This window comes from Dermacentor variabilis, chromosome 7 (genome assembly GCF_050947875.1).
Source record: "Dermacentor variabilis isolate Ectoservices chromosome 7, ASM5094787v1, whole genome shotgun sequence".
In the NCBI taxonomy this organism is placed as follows: domain Eukaryota; kingdom Metazoa; phylum Arthropoda; class Arachnida; order Ixodida; family Ixodidae; genus Dermacentor; species Dermacentor variabilis.
Window position 1 is genome coordinate 158,439,942 of NC_134574.1, and position 20,394 is coordinate 158,460,335.

The window sequence follows — 20,394 nt, forward strand, 5'->3', positions numbered from 1 at the left end:
ACGCGGCACAGCTAAATTGGGACAGACGCCATAGTATACAGGACTCCGTATTAACTGTGACTGCCTTTCGTTATATAACATATCCCGAAGATTCTCGTCACGCGGGCGTCTGTGCCCGCGTGACGAGAATCTTTCATCAACACATGCTGTGGGATTCTCACGTTGAAAAATTATGTATTAAACTAAGAAAAGCCTTAGGTATTCTAAGGAGGTGTCAGTCGTTTCTGCCGGTTCCCCAGAAACTTCATATTTTTAATGCGCTTTTTAGTTCCCACCTACGCTACTGCCAGTTGGTATGGGCATCTGGAACTCAAACATTAAAGAAAAAGATATATACACTTCAGAAGTGTGCTTTGCGGGCTGTTGCCAATTTAGGCTATAGAGATCATACATCACATTTATTTATGAAATTTAAGGTTTTAAAATTCAGTGTTGCTTATGAACATCAATTGTTGTTGTCGTTAAGATCAGAAATTCGTAGAAATAGCCTAAACCTAAGATGTTTAGCGCAATTACAGCCGAACATTTCATTGCGTCCCATCAGAAATTCTGAACACTGGCACATTCCCCGAACACGAACGAACTACGGTCTCCAAATGTTAAAATTCACCATTCCACACGTACTCAATACATTCAAGCTTACAGAAGATCACTTGCGTGTCCTTTCAGGCAGGGAGCTATTCAACATGTTTACATAATCTGCTACAAGCCTAGAAAAATTCTGTCTAACTAAAGCCCTCCTTTCTGTTCACAGTATGTCTTAATGTTATGTTACCTTGCAATAATTTACATGTCGTTGGTTTTTGTTTTTTTGTGCGTGAATGATTGATGTACTTGTAGGCACCCAAGGGCGCATATATTTAAGTATACTTGAGAATTATTGTACACGTTTATACTTATTTTTATTTTTCTATCATACGTTAAGACTGTATGAAGTTTGCTGTGCTGTCGTTCTGCTGCTTTGTACGGATGGGAGGTGGGGCTAGTCAAGCTGCATCAGCGCAGCTTTTTTCCCACTTTCCACGCCACAACTGTTCTGTGTAAAACACACTGTACTGTTAGTGGTCAAAATAAACTTCAACAACTTCAACAACTTCAACAACTAAGCAACTGCGGCGGGTCAAACTTGGCCAATGTCAGCAGTAGCAGGGGTAGTTACCGCATTTCCCTTTTTTAACGAAGCTTTCTTTAGACCTTTCCCGACGTTTGACACACACACACACACACACACACACACACACACACACACACACACACACACACACACACACACACACACACACACACACACACACACACACATATATATATATATATATATATATATATATGCCAATCCCATAGAATAGATGTCCCTGGTGACGCAAGGCGTAGGAATCCTTAAATGACTACATCGGCACTAAGTATGTGCCACTATATATGGACCCATTCCTGGTCAATCACTAACATTGGATGTGTTACTGTGGTGAAAAGGATTCGAAAGCATTACCGCAAAACGCATTAGAGCAAAGCTTTCTTTACCTCTTTCCGGATGATTCGGCGTTCGGCGTCACATCGCCTTGGAAGACCTGTTTAACAAGACGTGGAAGGTTGTCTTTTCTTGAAATGATAACGGCAGTGGTCTCCTATGAACGACGTCGATGTGTAAAATAAGCATTCACGTAACGCCTCATCAATGAAAAAAAAAAAAAACTGATTGCTCAGGCAACTCGCGCACTCATTTCGTAGCACGTGCACCAACGTGAGCGCGAACATTGCTAAATTTAAGCATGAGCACCAAAGTAAAAACGAACATCGATAAACTTATGCACAAACATTGCGCAAAGGTTCGCTTCCCGTACATTCTAACATCTGCGTTGGGACCTGCAAAACTTTTTTGTCATGCAGGAATACGGCACGTAGGGCAATTGCACAGTTTATGCGGTGTTTTCAGCAAAATGTGATGAATGTATGTATCGAATTGCATACGTCACTCAGTGGTAGTTTTACTGCGACATTTGTAATGCGACATTCGCAATAATTTTTCAAGGCGACGATGGAGTTACATGCATTCCAAACAAGTCCGAAAACAACATTGAGAACGGCCGTATGTGCTGTCCTCCGGTCCTGATTTAAAACGCTTTCTACTGTCGAATTCACCTTCGACGTACTCCCACAGAAATCATCCTCTCCGCGGATGCAGAGCCTTAATCAGGGCGGTGAATTCCCCCTCATGTAAGCGCGCGCGTGTGGGTTCTCTCCACACCCTTCCGAGTCCCAAAAGCCACGGCTGAGGATTAAAAACAAAGTAGAAGGGGAAGCTCAGGGCGAATGTTTAAGCACGGCTCGTAAATTTTCCGCAAGAGGCCGCGGATCCAACGGCGGTCTTCTTTCTGCAACGGCTGCTGCGAGTGAAAACGAAGCCCTTGCAGCCTAGCACTGCCCGATCATATCGCGCATGAAAACGAAAAAAAAAAAGACAGAAAGAAAATGTGTCCTGCTTCTAACAAGAGCAGCGCAGGTCTCCCATTTTTAGGCCAATCGCAGCCGTCGTTCGTATCGGGAAGCGGCCGTCTCGTGTTCGTTGGGAGGCCGATTGCGGCCTGTTGCTTTCGCCATTATATTGATGGCTGCTGCCTCATGCTGCCGTCGTGCTAGTTTGGCTTCACCGTTTCGTTTGCGAAAGGGTCTCTCACCGTCAAGGGGTTGCGTTTGTTTTCGCGGATGTACGGGAGGAACCACCTTGATTTACTTATACGTGCACATACGCAGGGTATTCACGCAAACACACACAAGCCCACACGCACGCGCGCATGCTTGATACCGGCGCTCTGATTTCTGTCCCCTCGACGGCGCATTATCGGCGTGGTGTATCTTTGATCTCGTTCGCTTACTTGGAGCTCGTGACAACGTACAAATGGGACAGTTCTGCTACAGTTTGTTTGCTCATTTCCTTTTCTTTCCGCTTACCGCCGCCAAAAAGGCTCTGAGGAACGACCGTCCCCTGGCGAAGGTAGTATATTGTAGCAGCGATTATGCGTGTTCGCGGCGGATGTCGTTTACCTCGAGTTATTCAGAATTGTCGTTCTCGATCTCTCTATCTTATCTTTCTTTTTTTGCTTTCTTTTAAGATGTGCAGTGACGCAGAGCGTGCACGGCTCTCTGCACATCTGTATCATGGAGTTCGTTTTTAGAAAAAAACTTTATTACACTGTAAACTGAAATAACTCCGAGGTGGGAGTATACTGCTTGTCCTATAGCGACCCCCCGGTTCGGAGTTTTTTTTGCTCCGTATGATCGGAGTAGAATTTTTACTCCGTACGAGCGGAATTTTCGCGTGGAATTATGGGAGTTTTTTTTCTGTCTTTTCTTTACTTTTTGCTTTGCTATTGACGGAGTTCTTTCGAGGTGCAATGGGAGTATAAAAAGAGCCATCGCGTGAGTTTGCGCGAACATGTTTACATGCAGAGGCTGCTGGTCAAATTTCGAAATATGCACACGAGACCGCGTCGAATTCGACGGAACAAGTCAATGAAAACACATATATCATGACATACATAAACATTTCAGAAACACCCAATGCAGAAATTTGAAAGACATCACACGTACACGCGATACTCAAGAAGCAACGGTGCCAGTATATATAGCCACGATATTGTGTGCCTCGAAACCGCCTAGGGAGCAGCTGTGCTGTTTTCAGAATTACGACTCACATGCTCGTTCATACGAGATCTCTCTCTCTGAAATTAACAGAATACCTTAAGCAACACAAAACTGTTAATTCAAAATAGTGAGAGAGAAAAAGTTAATGGCGTAATTTTTCAAAATTATCATGCCATTCTGTGAGTGCTGAAGCGACTTCGCACACTGCCGGCGTTCGCGGCCAAAAAGTAGTGCGTTAGTTACAGTAAGCAAGAAAGATGTAAGTGCATGTGTTGCATAGCAAAATTAAATTTTTGCGATATAGTGGTAGCGTAGCAAGAAATTATTACGTTTGAGCATGACCCGCAGCAGCCGACATAATTAACACCGAGAAATGCGCAGTCATACATTTTATACACCGCACTACTTGCTCTGCGTCCGAGCAATCTGTCTCGGTTGCGAAAAGGAGCTACATCGCTGATCTGTCGAGTGAATCCCTAAACTCGGAGCCAGCAGGCATGCGTCTAAATCAATGTCTCGGATAGAGCGTAATGTTAATGCAATATAGGAAGCAACGACGTGACCAAAACATATATGCGCGATAACAATTCGATTCACATCGCTCAATAAGAAGCTTTATTTTCAGTACGCATACTTATGTTCATGGTTATATTGCGCTCAGTTTTACAAACACGATACTAAGGAAGGACAGGACGTGGACGTCCGTCCACGTCCTGTCCTTCCTTAGTATCGTGTTTGTAAAACTGAGCGCAATATAACCATGAACGTTCACCAACTAGCCCCCTTCATTGCTTTACTAAAAGCATACTTATGTCCTACCGTTTTTCTTCGGGCGAGGATATCCGTTCACAGGTACATAAAAACAGTTGCTTGCACTCCGGTCTTTCTCACTGGCAACACAGCACCGCAACGAACTTGGGTTACGCCATTCATGCGCGACTAGCACGGATGTCGTGGCTCGAACAGTGGCTACTGTTGCCATTGCTACGCGGTCCTTTCAAACACTACACTGGACGTTGTCAGCATGTACTAAAAGGTCATAGAAGTCGCATTTCACGTACTGAAGAACACAAGACAGGGTGACGCAGCACGAAAACACAGCCAGAACGTGAGCCGACATCACGAGCCAGTGAGCAGCTTCGAGGTATACCTAAGCCTTTTTCCGCACTTGAAAACGTGGTTCTTGCAATCATCGTTATCAGCAAAGCGATCACAGCTAATGTACTTGATGCTGAGATACAGTGAGCTTCAGGCATGCCAATAACACTTTCTGGAAGGAAATACGGGAAACAAATTGACGAAACGCTGTCGCGGAACGACACTTCACAGACGTAAACAAACCGTCAGCCATGAGCACTGCCCGCTCCGCCGAACGCGCCCGGTCGCTGGCGAGGCGCACAGCCTCATGGGAAGCGCCACGTGACCAACCTGTATCGGCGGATGGGAGTTTTTTTAAAACTCCCTGTCGGAGTTTCACGGGAGAACAAGATTTTTAAGCGGAGTAAAATCGCGTCATGTCGCCTTAATACTCCCGCAGCTAGCCAGCGGAGTGAAACGAGGGGATGGCGCTGTTTTGCTCCCATACATCGGAGTAAATATTTGAGAGGGGAGGTTTTAGGGCACATCACCTCTTAAAAACTCCCAGGTGGGTTTATTTTCGTTTACAGTGTACTACTGTGACTATTGTTACCATTGCTCCCATCCTGTAGCGTCTTGTGCATGGTGCATATGGAACCGTAGCTTCGACCGCAGCTTGGTGTACTTTGACCTTTAGCATGGAGTCGGAGTTGCGGAATTTTCAGCGTAAGCTAAGGGTTTTCAGCAATGCGACTTAGGTCATGTTTCTTGAGAGATATTCTGAATTCTAGGTCTAGAACAGATAATTTGAGCAGACTGAGTGAAAAGCGGCGCTTTTTTTTTTTTGTATGACCATTACGTGGCACAATTTTTTTTCGTATGGGTTTACGTCTTGCGTATAAATGTTCATGAAGCTGCAATGATAGGGTGAGGAAGGTAGCCCGGAAGGGTAAAGCACCGAGTTTATCCAGACGCACAGTACGACTTGCTGGCCTACCTCGGAAGAAGGGCAATATAGCGATGAGAGAGGAGAAGGAAGGACGTGGAAGAAAACTAGACGATGGAGGTGTGTTTGTGAAAGTATATTAAAAAGAAAGAGAAAAGAAAATACGAAGATGAAGAAACACCCACATGCACATCAATGATGTGTCACGTCAGTGATGGTAAAGAGCTGTCGCCTCGAGGAACTTCCATCAATGTTCATGTTGCTTTCCGCAACAACGCCGCGCCCGCTCCTGGGCCAATTATGGTTGTCGCTATAAAAGCCTTGAGTATTAGGTTGGTTAAATGCTGGCTGCAGTGTGGTTTGTGGGCACGTCGTATAGATAGCAGGAACATAACTTGCAGCGCAGTCTGCTGACCCGCCAACCAGACACGAAGCCATTTAGTGATAGTTGTTCTTGGTGATAATGACTAGATGATGATGACAAGGAGCGGTTGTAAAGTACGGGAAATTCAACCATTCAAAGGACAGTCAAACCAAAATTACGGACTCACTAGTGCTTCTTGGGGACGAAGACTCGTACAGGAAATATGAGACTGTAAGGGAGGCGATGGCTAGAGTTGTATCTCAATGTCTCGGCAACAGGAGTGTCTTTGTTGAAGCCCCTTAATGAGCCCATATGTGCTGTTGTTGTTGCATCGGAACGTGGTGCGCAGTTCACGTTCTTGTGGAAACGTCGGCAAGTTATTGATCGTTCTCTTCTTTGGTCTCTCAAACATCTTGTTGATGAGTACACGGATTGATGTTGTGATCGCTGCCAGAAACATTTTTCGCACCGCAACATCGCATCATTCTATATAGGTTGTCAAATGCTGCAAACTATTATGACTTCACAGAAAACCCGACGTTTTATAACATTAGTGCTATGGTCGAGTCCGCGAGGGACATCAATTATTAGTGTTTTGCGTACGATGTATGTTTTTGTTGACAGCTATAGGCTTGGAGAATGCGGTCGTGTTTTCGTAACTACAGCGGCGTCATCGCTACATAAATGTGCACATCACATGCCTGGAGCCTAAGAGAAGCTCTTGTTTCAAAATCAAGTGCCACATTGCACTGAAAAAAAAGATAGGTTTGGCGTATTATAGAGTTATGATGTAAATAATCTTCGTATAAGTCGTATAATCCCGTTTTTTATGCTATTCTTAGCCGTGCCGTTTTCTTTGATACCTTATCGTAACATTTCTAGAACTTAGGTGGCTGTCCTGACGAAGACAAGTTGTCGAAATGTTTGCTCCAGCGTCATTCCTTGTTCGACAACTGTTGGTCGCTTGAAGCCTCCATCTTGCTGTGAACTTATCCTTGATATATGCTTAGAGGTGAGTAGGTTACAAGATGCGAAGTGCACGATAAAAAAAAAAACCTTCAGCGAACGATACGAAAAAATATCCAAATTTATTTTTCACCTTAATTCACACTAATGATTGGACACAATCGCAGACTCTTCGCGGCTGTGTTGGCTTGGAACTTGTACAATTGTTTTAGCGTATATGACGTACAAGCGATCGAAATCAGCTCGGTAGGTGGCGGTTGGTAGCAAAGCATTGCAACACGCCATCGCTGGTATCTGTGGCCCAGGATGACACAATCGCTGTGTTGCAGTACAGCATTCGTTTCTGACTAGTTTTACTGTTGGGATGTAGGAAATACTGTAATGCGATAAAGAAATAATCGTGAGGGTTGGATTCATGGCTCGTATTATCGAATAGATTAAGACGACAGGATCCTTGACCAGGTATGGAAGCTACAGATGGCCTTGATGGCTGGGACGCTTGAAGCGCAATAATTAAGCGACGATAAAACGAGGAAAGTTGTTCCGTAGATGTTTGACAAAAGGATTTGTTTTGTATGGACAAGAACGATAGCGCCGACGAGTAATCTATGTTTGGACGCATTAGTGATTCAGTGCGATGAGCCGCTTGCTGTATCGAAAGCTTTTACCTCGACGTCTGGCCGTCTGGCTAAGAAATCGACCCTTGAAGCTGTTAAACTCTGCTTCGAACAGAGACGACAGCAATCAACTCGAGCTCATAAGAAAAGGAGCACGCAGCGTTATATTTGGTTTATTATAAACATTCTTTATTGTTCTGTCATTTCGAAAAAATATAGATATAATATTGAAAATGAGAAGAAAAGTTTCTCTCGTTCAAAAAATATGAACAAAGATCCAACGAGAACACCGCTACGTTTCTTTTTTTCGCTATCTTTAACGACGAAAAGGCATTTCCACGAAAACAGTGAGCTGTTCGCAAACATTCAACAAGACACATGACAAAGCACGCACAAAAAGAGATTCACCGGCACAACCGCGACATTGGCGCAACCATGTCACATTATATATAACCTAAATTTTTCTTTACATGAAACAGGCAACGCTGATGCCTTTTGGAAGCACACCGGTATAGATTACTAGCACAGCGTCTCTGCTAGCTCATTTAGCGTATTGCTTTGGGCCCGGTCTTCAACAAGGGTCTTCAACATTCATTCACACGCATATTCAGTCACACAGCGAACCATCCCCGAACAAATAAACTAAGGGACATGTTTTTTTTTTCTTATGTAACGTATTGCACTTCATGACCTCCAGCAGTGGCCAATATACAGTATATTTGCTCTCGCGTTCAAGAAAATTTTGTGCATATGTGGTTTCGGAAGTCATTTTTATTTAACGATACTTTTCTGCATGTTTCTTTTGCTGTGCGAAGCATTGAACAGTTTGGCTAAGCATGCGTTTCGAAAAGAAAAAAAGCGCCTCATTTTTTTACCGAGTATCGTATCACAGTGATAAGAAAACAAATGGAGACAAGTGAACTACTGCGGACATAGTGTTAGTTTGAGCACGTACGCTGATTATTCTTTATCATGTTGAAATCATCCATTGACATAATACTCTCCTGCTCTGCGCTTCTGCGCAGGAGGCTAAGAATACCACTGATTGCTTATAAAGCCCTTGTAATATATCTCTAGTCATACTTTCTAAGTGTAATAAGCCCAAACACTTCTTTTTTTTATCTATAAGCCCTGATTATGGTGACACCGACTTCCACAGGTAATTTTACTTGTCCATATACATGTGAACTACAACATGCTGTCATGGTCTTTTATTAGATCTGAAGTTTTGGCGTCCCCCCCCCCCGTTACCGAGCTTAGCAATCTACTACACACTTTATCTTATCTTCCACGTGTTTCCGCAACGAACCAAATGCAACGTCACAAATACTCGAGTTTACATTCGTTCTTATAATACACAACAAGAATACAAAGTGCAAGCTACGACCTTCAGCTGATCGGAGAGACATACCGTAAAGCAGCGCACCGAACTCTTTCGTCCTGTTTTTTTAAGGAGAAACGCCTGTTGAAATCCACGGCCAGCGTGTTTTCAACGTCGCATTTGAGACCGAAAGCTTGCAAAACACAAATCATAAGTCACGTGTACATCGATGCTCTTTCACCGGTAGATAGTAGCCGTTGACGCTGGAATGTATTTAGAAGCTCGCCAGAAACTAACCATAGTTGCGCTGGCTCCCTCGTCTTCAGTCGCATAGCATATTGTATAGCAGTAAAAGATGGACGATGAGACACGAATGCCTGTCGTGCTTGTCCAATATGGCACGCATTCGTTGAGTGTCTATAAAACCAGCAATTAATGAGAGCTTAGAAGCACTTTTCAAAATCAAAGCATGCTTGCACATAAGTCACTGTTCGTTCCAGCGTCAATTCTACGTAGTTCGTTATGTTGCTGAATTCACTAAACACTGCAGATTGCAGGGATAAATGCAGAGAACTGAGGCAACAAATAAACAAACAAATTTGAACAAGGGTATGGTGATATGTATATTCAACATAGCTGTACTTTAGATATGCATACTTTGAGAGAGCAGAAAGCTCTTTTAAAAGCGCTTCTTTTTTCTTCAATTTCTTCGCGGCAGACTTGCCTCAACAAGCCCGGAACCATTTATAACTTGGAAAAGTAGAAATATGCGTAGTCGGCGACAACCTGAGGATTTCAAAGAGGATTGGTAGTGATGCGCCAGGTAATTATGTTCGCTAATTTTCGTGGAAACTTTTTCGATGTCGGTGCTTCTTGGTAACTGCACGCGTTTTCGAGCGCTGAGGTTGTACTAAAATTGATTGGTTGTCACAGAGTATGGCAAGCGTAGAAACAGGAGAATTGGTAGCGGCCCTGCGAACTTGTTCATTCTTCAATCGAAACCCGATTCCATTCGTCGCTTTACGCCTTTAAGTGGTTACGCTTCCCGTATCCTAAATCACCGCACGGTCAAGGCATAGAAAACTAGCTTTTGGACGGACTAGATTGCAAGTTCACCATACATTTCTCGTTGAGCGTGGACATATGCGACATTCGCGTGTATATAGGCCGTGGCACGTACAACGGTAGCTTTCCCAGCTCTTCAGTTATGGCACGGCTGAAGAATCCACTCTTCGCTGTGAGCATCGAGATAAAGCCGTATTAGCGTTCATCAAATGCGCCGTCGCGGCAAGCAAGAAAGTTCGAGTACAGTTTTCTACAGAACATTACGTGTGTATAGCGAACGTCGCATCAGCTGTTATCCGCATCTAAGAAAGCGTTGAGATTCTCAAGGCACTGCTACGAAGCCACACGGGTTGGGCAAAACCAAACTTCGTCAAATTACTTACACTATGTTTGACACATTCTCATGTACAGATCATCACGGGAGTGAAAAAAAAGAAAGAAAAAGTAATTTCGTTGGGATATATGCAAAAGGCACAACAATCCTCCGGAGATCCTGCTCCGAGAAATGAACGGCTTATCTGACACAAAGTCCATCTTCATCAACAACCGCCTCTAGAAAGCCAGTCCATGAGCCATGCGTGTGGCACGAACACAGCGCGATGTTCCGCAGCACCGACGAATCTGAAAGCGCGCAGGGCAGTTCGTAAGAGTCGACTCGTCCTCGCTTCGGTTGCTCAACCTTGCACAATTTCATCAGCATGGTCCCCGCGCGTGCACCGGCAACACTGTCATTACAACGTACACAACACGTCACCGCTGGCCTGAAGCTTTCGTTTGCGTCCAAGACCTGTTGTTGCGTCCATTTCACGGCGTCGGCGCGTCGCTGAGCTGGAGACTCTCGCCGTCGGATTCGAGAATCATGCCGACCAGGTCGGAGCTCATCAGGAGCGGGTCGTCCCCAAAGTCGAGGCTCGATTCGAGCGAGTCGATGCTCTGCACCGAGTCGACTTCGGAAGAGTTCTCTTCGGTTTCGTTCGCCTCCCTCAGCATCTGGCTCAGCGCAGCGATGTAGTTGACCGCGAGCCTGAGCGTGGTGATCTTGGTGAGCTTGCTGTTCTCACCGTTCTTGTCCGGCACGCAGGCCGGAGGTAGCATCGGGACGGCAGCCCGAAGTTCTTCGAAGGCCCGGTTGATCTCCTGCATGCGGCATCGCTCGCGGGCATTGGCTGTTTTCCTCCGGTACTTGGACAGCGGCGGAGGCTTCTGCTTTGGCTTGGGATCCCTCTTGTGACTCTGCTGCTGCTGTTGCTGCTGTTGTTGGTGTTGTTTGCGCCTCTGTTCCGTCTCAATGCGAATCTGGACCGACCGTGGCCTCAGGTTGTAGTCTGGGTTGAGTCGACACGACCGCTGGGGACGCCCACTAGCCGTCTGGACCACCGGTGATGACGTCGCCGAGGTCACGGTGCTCGAGACGGCGCCGACGACGTCCATGGCCGGAGCTGGCTGCGTCGTCTGGAACGCCAAGGCGCTGCTCGACGCAGAAGACGCCGTCGGCTGTTGGGCAGTCGTTGTCGCCGTCGCTTGCAGGACGACATCGGCGGGGTTGAATGGTGGATACTCGATTGGTGTTGAGAAGTTTAGATCGGACGGAAAGTTGAGCTCGAGGAAGGACTCGAGCGCGACGCTGTCTACATCCATGTTGGGTATTGGCTTCCGAGAGTCAGCTCCGCTCGTTCGCCTGGATCTCGGCTCTCCCGATCTGCAGCAACGAAAGAAAAAAAAAAGGTTCTTGAGTTTCGTGAAAGTTAAGAAGGGTGACATTTTTGCTCACGCATTTACGAAGCTACCGAGCAGTGATTGGATTATTAGTGCTCCCGTATTGCTAAGAGAACGCAGCAGACTAAACGAAGATTCTGCAGACGTTAGAAACTGCTTGTAGAAGTCTTGTGTCCGCTATAAAGAAATCACTACATAAAGTCAGCTGCGGTTGCAGGGGAGCAGTTGAGCGGTTTGCTACGTTAGTTGCCCCCATCATTAAGCACGAATGGACTCCATTGAAAAACATGCCTCGTGAATACGTCAGGATAACTGCTTTAACGGCTAGAGAATGTTATTTAGAAATTCATGCGTCTCCAGTGGACAGCTTCTTTTCCATGTTGCTGTAGATATCGGTGCTCTGGAACTGTCGCATACCGACGGACGCAAACCACCGGTATAGTTAACTAACGTCTACTAAATAACACGAATTCATGCTTTTTGTCCCGTTAAGGTTTGTAGACAACACTCATTGCATAGAAAAAAAAGACTCACGGAGACACCGGTTATCATGAGCTGATGTCATCTTGCGAAAAATGACCACAGTTATATGTCTCCGACGTTGTGTACGACGCAGGACATATTTGCTGCACCATCGCAGACTGACATGATCGCTTAGTCACCGATTGTCGCGAAGCTAGTTCGTTCACGGATTCACGGAACTTGCTTGGATTCACGGAACTTGCTATAAACTAAACCGCCGGTTTCATAGAAGACAATAACTTTGCTCATAAGTGGCAGAAAGGTACCGTTAAGCATTATCATATAGCTGTCGGACGCGGCAAATGCTGACCGTTTTGTAAAACCACTGATCCGCCTGTAGCTTCGCAACAGTCACACATCAAGAAGCGGCTCGTTAACTCACTGGCTGCTATTGTGTTTCTTCGTCGCAAATATATTAACTGCGCCAGCTGGCAGCGTCCCCTCCTAGACCTTTTCGAGTTACAGAATTGCGCGCCGAAAGGCACCGAGTGGTTTACGAAAATTCATCTAGTAGTACTTCTAGCGAAGTGTTTTCTGCGACGTGCCCGAGGACAATTATGCTGTGAGCTATTCCCTTTTCTGACCTTTGTCTCTCTATTTCGAGGCCCGGGTGCCATTGGCCACGGACTTGGTCACAGACCTGGCGCAGTGATTCATTACCGTCCCTCTCACGAAAACGGTGCAACGTCGTGGACGCTATCGGGGTGTTGTAAGCTATAGTCGAAGAGCACAGTTCTCTAGGTCGTTACCAAGTTATTGTCGGGTGCGTTCCCTCCCCTTTATAAAACTTAATTTATACAGTCTTCAGGTTGCCATTGTCTCACGTTGACTTCGTCGGCTTCTTGTAGACCTATCGTTTTGGCGGTAAGAATCGTGCGCCATTTTTTTTAGACCAAGATTTATAAACAAATACACCTCCTTTATTCTAAGCCTGTTCTATATGGTTTCGGTCCGATTGTTTGTCGAAATTGATTGACAATCACCCATAAAAGTGTGCCAGACCATGAGTACGTGAGGGTGGGTCTCAAACATGTTTAACGGAGTGAAACATCTGTCCGCTTTCTATAAGCGATACAAATATTGTTGCAACGGTGTGCTCATCGGGTCCCAAAAAAGATAGTCCAAATCGTGATGTGATATTTAGTGAATATATGAGGTGATATTCAGACAAAATATTTTCAGCAGGCGTGTGAGCTCGAACTTTACTTGCTAGATAATTCCCCTTAGCTGTTTCGGCGTGTAGTGCTCCTTTATGTGCTCAGTGAAAAACAAAAACGTGGGTCAGCGCAGATACGTCAATGTCGTTGTCCTTTCATGAAATGCGCGTCTTGAATCATACCTTATCCAGCGCAAAATGCCCGGGGCTTTGCTGAACCGATTAGTGACGTGCAAGCACGCCAACCCATAGGCTCGTCCTTCGCGCCACTTCGAGGCAATTATACGAAAAGCAAAAAATTCTGTGATGACGGCCTGTAGTGCGTTTGCGATCCGTAAATCCACAAAAGTTAATCCACACTGACTGCGTCTGTTAAGATCCACTAGCAAGTGGGAACCCTTGTGACTGAGTGCGCAACGGACGCTTGAGGGCATCCGTGCGTACTGCGAGCTTAATCTTTGCACTTCTTTCCCATTTTATTGTTCCCTCTCTGCCTATTCACAGTGCAGGATGACCAGCCGAGCTCAACCTACTTAATTTCGAGGATGACGTAGGCCCTCGTCGGGGCGCGCGAGCGCCCAACTGCAGGCACAAATAGAGCTTGCTCCAATCCATTCCAATCCAATTCCTGCCTTATCACCCCCGTCTCCTCTATCTGTTACCCTTGTCTCCGGGGGACAAAGTCGCTGACAGAACGATGTTCGCGATCAGTGTTGGCCAACGCGTTGTCTACATGTGACATGTCACACTGGTCCGCAACCTTTCTACACGACACTGCGGCAGCCGAAAGGCTGGCTTTCGCGTGCCCTATACAGCCTTGCGACACCACAGTTCAAGCCTCCGAGCCACTGCACGGTTTTCTTGTCGAAACAGATTACGGAGGCCTCGGCCCACGTATCGAGACGGCGAGACCGTGGGGGTGACCCCGGCGGCACGAGTCCTGTCGACTGCGCCACCACTCGAGCTGCCTACGCCGACCGCCTCGCCGGCGCCGCAGACGCAATCGCTGGCGCCGCGTCTCCTGGTTGGCCGCGTCGCGTCTTTTCAAAATGCGCGATCGCGATTCGCCCTTCCAGTCTGCGCGCAGGTACGTGTAGTGGCATTCGCGTGAAGGAATCGTGCTTGCTGTGGAGGCCGGCCTATCTGTCTCAAGCCGCGCGGACGTCATTCACGTTCTTTTCCTGAAAAAGTTGGGCTCTAATTCGCAAATGTTTTCGTTCGTAAGTGCTCTTTACCACTGGTGGACTGTCTTCGCTAATGTTAAGTTCGTTGTCACCATTCGCCGGCGTTTCTTCTTAGGGACAGTAAGAACAGTAATACCGGTTCTCTTGTGCACAGGTCATGTCTGCCGCTTCATATAGAACTTGCGTACCCTATATAGTCTTACGTCATCCGATATCCGTGCCTGAGACCAAGTCGAACTTGGCCGCACCAGCTGAAGACCTGCGCCAGACTCCGACTGCTGCTGAAGCGCCACGTACGCCACATTAAGGAGGAATTGTACTCGTCGGCAATTCACCATATGGGGGGGGGGTGCCACCTCCAAGAACAAAGACGACGCGGACTAGACTCGCCATAAAATATAGTTTTCTTCTTACCCCTACCAGCTGAAGACTTGGCGCCAGACTCCGACTGCTGCTGAAGCGCCACGTACGCCACATTAAGGAGGAATTGTACTCGTCGGCAATTCACCATAGGGGGGGTGCCACCTCCAAGAACAAAGACGACGTGGACTAGACTCGCCATAAAATATAGTTTTCTTCTTAACGCTTCCAGCACAGCTTTTTTTTTTTCAGAGGGCTGAGAAGCGGTAACCAGAACATCAATGCTTTTTTTTCCCGACAGGTTTTAAGACGTACTTCTTGAAAGTGGGGCTAATCACAGAAATTTTGGTAAAAGAATGTGACTTTATTAGTGATCTGTTTCAATCCTGCCAGTGGTGCTTAAGGCACAATTAAGAAGTAAATTCGCGAAGCTTTGTTGTTTAGCCAACGTTACGCTGCAGTATGTTGTGGAAGTATTGTAATGTCAACCTTTTCAAGCAATTCAGCGAGATATGAGAGAATCTCGCTATCTGACATCTGAGATATTAGTGAGCTTGTTCTAACCAAACAAGATCACCCATGTATATGCATCTCCCATGAATGTAAATCAGCGGTTTGTTCCCATGACGTCAGCAAATGACAACATTTAGCTGACTTACAAATTCTCGCACTAGCAGTAAGTTGCATGTTCTCACAAGTATGTGTCCATTTCAGTTACTTAAATATGTCACTCCTATGTTGGCTAGAGAGGGAGAGAGAGAAAGTTCTTTATGTTAGCTAACATATTATTGGTAGTGTTTGACGCCATTGCACCGCATTTTTGCACCGAAAAACAATCAAACGAATGACGCGTTAGAGTGAAACTGTTTTCTTGCACTCTCGATAGCGATCACGGGCACATTTTACTATCTTCCGATTGCACGGTTCCCCCTTTTTTTTAATAAATACTCTGACATTTTCCTTCGTGTAGGTCTGGGCAAAGTACAGGATTTATCTTTAGTTTTTCTGTATTCAGAACTCCCTGCAAAGCTATCAGAAATTTCAATATCCTATGATTTCCTTAACCACCCTGTGTCTTCGTAACAAAGAATCGTAAACTTAATTTTTTTTCGCGTTATACTAAGTGAAGCATCCTCAATGTTCATTTTGAACCCGAGAGTTAATTCCCGCGCTTTTCATTTCTTCACTGAGCATTTTATTTTCCCTCGCGTTGTACAAAGCAGTCAAGAGAGGCTCCTTCAATGCCTCTGCGTTTCGGTTATACTGTTATGCGGTTATGACATCGGCACATAAATAACCTGTTCCTCAAACGCTTTGATGTTCTTTTTAGTGTGATAAAAACGCGAGCACTATTTGACGTCATCACACAAATATATGATCTGTCTGCGTCACGTATGTTGCAGTATTAGCCAGAGTGCTATACTATACTGCCGAGACCTCCTCCTCACTTGAGCTTTTCTTTTTTTTTTTTCCGATTCCAGTCAAGTCCTACAAACTCCTTGAATATGTGGGATGGAACGCCTATATATTTTCTTTCGTTAGCCCTACCCTCCACGTCGTTTGTCTTGTGCAGCAGTGTGCGGCGTACTCATTTATAATTCTCCACTCGACCTCAAAGAGACACGAGCTCTGCTGGTTGCAGGAAAAAAAGAAGTTTAGTCACATAGCTCTGCCGCTTTATCGGTTTGTTTTTTATCATTCCGAGGCTTCTCTCGGCGGTTGTAGGTGTCCCCCTTGTCGGGTGATCGCAGCTCCGCCCTCGTAGCAAACGTTCTCTCCTTTTAGACTGGCGGACGTATCTCATGGGCGTCTACTCTTGGGCTGCATGCATAATTTCCCCACCGTCACAACAAAAAAGAAACCTGCTTTTTCAGCGTCCATCAAAGTCATTTTATGTGGCGGGTGCAAGCTTTTTGACTAGCTAAGCTTGACGCTGTTTGACCTGCGAAGAAACGATCACGTGCAACGAGCGTCACAAGCCACATTCGGACCGTCCTAGCAAAAAAGGAGAAAATCACTCATAATTTTTTGAACAATTCTAGTTCGCTGCAACCCACCCATATATGTATATATAAGTGAAAATGATTTTCGCAACTTCGCGGTAATAATTGCTTTATTGCCCAACAGTTCCGGCCAGTGGTCCGCCCTTCGTCAGGTGTTACAGGCTTAATTTAAGATTTGCCTGTAACCCCAGGCGAAGGTCGGTCCGCCGACCGAAACTATTAGGCAATAAAGCGAAGGTTGCCGCGATGTTGTGAAAATAATTTTCACTCATTTATTCGTTGTCTGGCCCGTTGAACAACCCTATTGTATGTATATAAGAGAGAGAGAGAGAGAGAGTCGATCGCAGCACCGCTTTCCAATCCACTTTCTTTGGCATCATATGTGCACCAGATTTAGCCCTGTATCCCCTCATGCAACAATCCCCTACGAACTCGCGGCGTTCCTACCGTACAGTTCCCATAAGTCGCATGCAATTACGGGACATGTGAGAAAAGTGGGATATGGATAGTCTCGACTGGGAATTCTTCGCTCTAGCGCATCATGCTTTTAGTAAACCACGCGTGCTGCGTATTTACCAGACTCTAGCAGTCACGTAGGCAATAAGTAGCCCTTTAGCACTGCGCATCGCGCGGAATCCATAGCGTCCGGAGAGCTTCACTTGTCATACTCAAGTATTCCTCTTAGGAAACCCGCGTGAAATTTATCTTTAGTGATTTTAAGTATAGAGTGAGCTTACGCTGAACTCCTGTGTCCTTCTTTTCTGGGGTGCTTGCAGATTGCTACTATGGTACAAATATGCTGCAATAAAGAATGAGTAGGTGATTGCGTCTTCAAGTTTTTCGCATGTTTGCGCGAAGGGAACTACTGAAACCGCCGTTCTAATGCAAAATATTTCTGGCGGCTCCGTACTTTCTTAGGCGAGAGATTCTGAGCGTCTGTCGACAAGCATGCACGAATAGATTTCATACGTTTCGGCACGTCTGTATATGCTGTTGACTCTGAGGCTGGTTCCGAAGCGACCTCGAAGGACAATCGCGCAAGCCGTTTTCTTGTCTTACTTCTCCTCCTTCCATCTTTTCTTTTTCTTTTTTTACAGCACGAGGCTCAAACTGGCATCAAACTGTCACAACCGCGAAGACACGTTATTAGCTTACTTCAAACCTGTGACCCTGTATACGGAACTTTATAGGTTTCTTTTCGACAGTGTCTACGATTCGCGAAGTACGTGAAACAGCTTGGATACGTCTTTAAGCCGAACAGAAAACACTCATAATATGAGACAGCTAGTATACGTCTGCGGATAGCAGAGAAAACGCGCGTAGACAGCTATCATATCGTCTGCAGGCAGCACAGACAACGCGATGACAACCGTTCGCTAATTAAGCAGACAATCAAGGGCGCTGAGGCTCGCCGGCGTTGACATAGCCTTGTGCTGCACGTTGTGCGGTCGCTTGAAAGCGGTAGAACCGCGTTTGTCAAGGCACGTCGTTTGCTGCACGATGCACACGTATATAATCTGCCAATCGCGTTCGCTGGCTTGCCGAAGTGCCATAGTAAGCCCAGCCGCACACGAAAGCAATCCAATACGGCTGCTGCGCCGTCTAATGCGTGAGCCGCTGATTGGTTCAAGAAATTATTAAAAAAAGAACGAACGAGAAAAGAAAGAAGGTGGTCGCGGTTAGCGAATAAACTACGTTCTTTAGCGCCCTGTCACTCCGGTTGGTAACGGTATACTACACGGCACCTCTATGTGACAAGTAGAGCTAGACATAGTTAAAGAATAGAAACACAGCAAACAGAATTAAAAAAAAAATACGTTTAGTGAAGTGTGCGATCAGGAAAATCGTTTTTACTGCCTGTCAAGAACGTCACAGCTGTATCTTTGTTTTTTCATTGACTTTTTTAATTTTGTTGTTCACGTCGTCGCCGTCGTTAGACCCGCCGATCGTCGCTCGCTGGCAACTCGCGGAAGCTGACAGCTTCCTCTTTCCGTTTTTTTTTTATTTTCCTCGCATTCGTTCTTCTTCTTCTTTACTTGACCTGGTGTACGGGTATTATTTTAGCCGCTACTTCGGCTCGTTCTCCAGGTATATACGGGTCCTGTTCGTAACGCGAAATCACACGCGTTGAGCTGAGCCGACACCGCGACTCCGCTGAGAGTTGACGGTCGTGTGTCTGTGCGTACGTAGCAGCTTGACGGACTGTGACCAATCCCACGAAGGACGTCCGCGATACGTTTCCCGCCGAACAGCGTGCCGCACCCATGGAGCCGACGCGGTGTCGTGAATATATGCCTCCCGTCGTTATCGAGTTTTTTTTTTCTTTTTGATTCCAATTTGGACCGCCCGTGGAGTCGGCGTCTTTAATTTTGCCGTCTTTTTCCTCTCGCATCTTGCGGAGCTGCGATCCAGGCGTATATGCTGCCTTGTTAGATTGGCAGGCGAGGTTTCTTCTATCGAATCGAGTCGTGCTTCCGTGAATGCAGCGGAAAATGTTGTAGCTTGTTCCAGCCTCTTCTGTGAGTTTACTCTTATCTTTCATTCGCAGTCTACCGTGACTTCTCGGGCTAATAGTCTTTCGAATGCCCTTCGGCTTAACGTGACAGAGTGGCAGAAGTGCCCGACGACATGTTGAGCGCCCAGGTTATATATTTAGTTCGTGCGCTTAAACTGGTGCGTCAGAGGCACACGAGAAGAGGCAAACAATCAAAAGAGCGCTAAAGCAAATGAAGTCAAAGAATAAATTTTAAAAAAAGAATAACGCGATTCAAATGATTAACCGTGGTTGAACGAGAGCTTGATGTTGGAGCCACGTTGGAGCCACGTGTTTCAACGACGAGTCTTGCATTCGTCAGGAAAATGTTGAAAAGCACTCCCATTGTAGAATATTTGGCTTCAGATTTAGACGTCTGTTGTCCCGCCACTGTCGATGTCGTCAGGCCTTCAGCTTCCTGTGAATGCTTTACTTTGTTTGAATGAAAAAAAAAAGCCGTTCGAGTAATTCAAGTGTAGCGTAGCAAATATGACGCGTTCAACGTTTGAGCCTGGCAGTAATTTAACGACGGCATAAAACACACGCTATTACCAGGCGGCGGCATACCACGTGCCCGTAAAGTTGCGTACTAGACAACGCAAACGAGTCTACAGGAGAAGCCGCTTTCAACCGCAGTCAACGCAGACAGTGTGCTTCTTTTCCTTTTGATGCTTCTTGCTTTTTGTTGCTATTTGTCTCAGGCGCCTTAGCGTTGCGTTGCTTACAGACTTGATCGTAACGTCCGTGCGGCGCCTTGGGACAACTTAAGGCACCGTGAACAAGACGCCACGTCATTTAGGGTTTAGTTCCATTTTTTTTTTCATTTCTTTATCCATATATTTTTTCTCTCTCTAAGTCGGATATTGTACGGGCAAAAAATGCTGCCGCTGGTTTGTGTGTACTTGGGGAAGAACTGAGTAGC

At 45.9% G+C, this 20,394-nt stretch overlaps 1 protein-coding gene across 1 annotated transcript in view; it reads right to left on the reverse strand.

The window, feature by feature from the left end:
* Nucleotides 1-7,769: 7,769 nt before the first annotated feature.
* LOC142588271 (uncharacterized) overlaps nucleotides 7,770-20,394 on the reverse strand; it is a 32,302-nt gene continuing 19,677 nt past the window's right edge. Inside the window, exon 2 of the mRNA XM_075699844.1 lies at nucleotides 7,770-11,697. Coding sequence (XP_075555959.1) covers nucleotides 10,803-11,636 — 834 coding nt within the window. The 5' untranslated portion in view covers nucleotides 11,637-11,697 and the 3' untranslated portion in view covers nucleotides 7,770-10,802. The remainder of the gene's footprint in view (nucleotides 11,698-20,394) is intronic.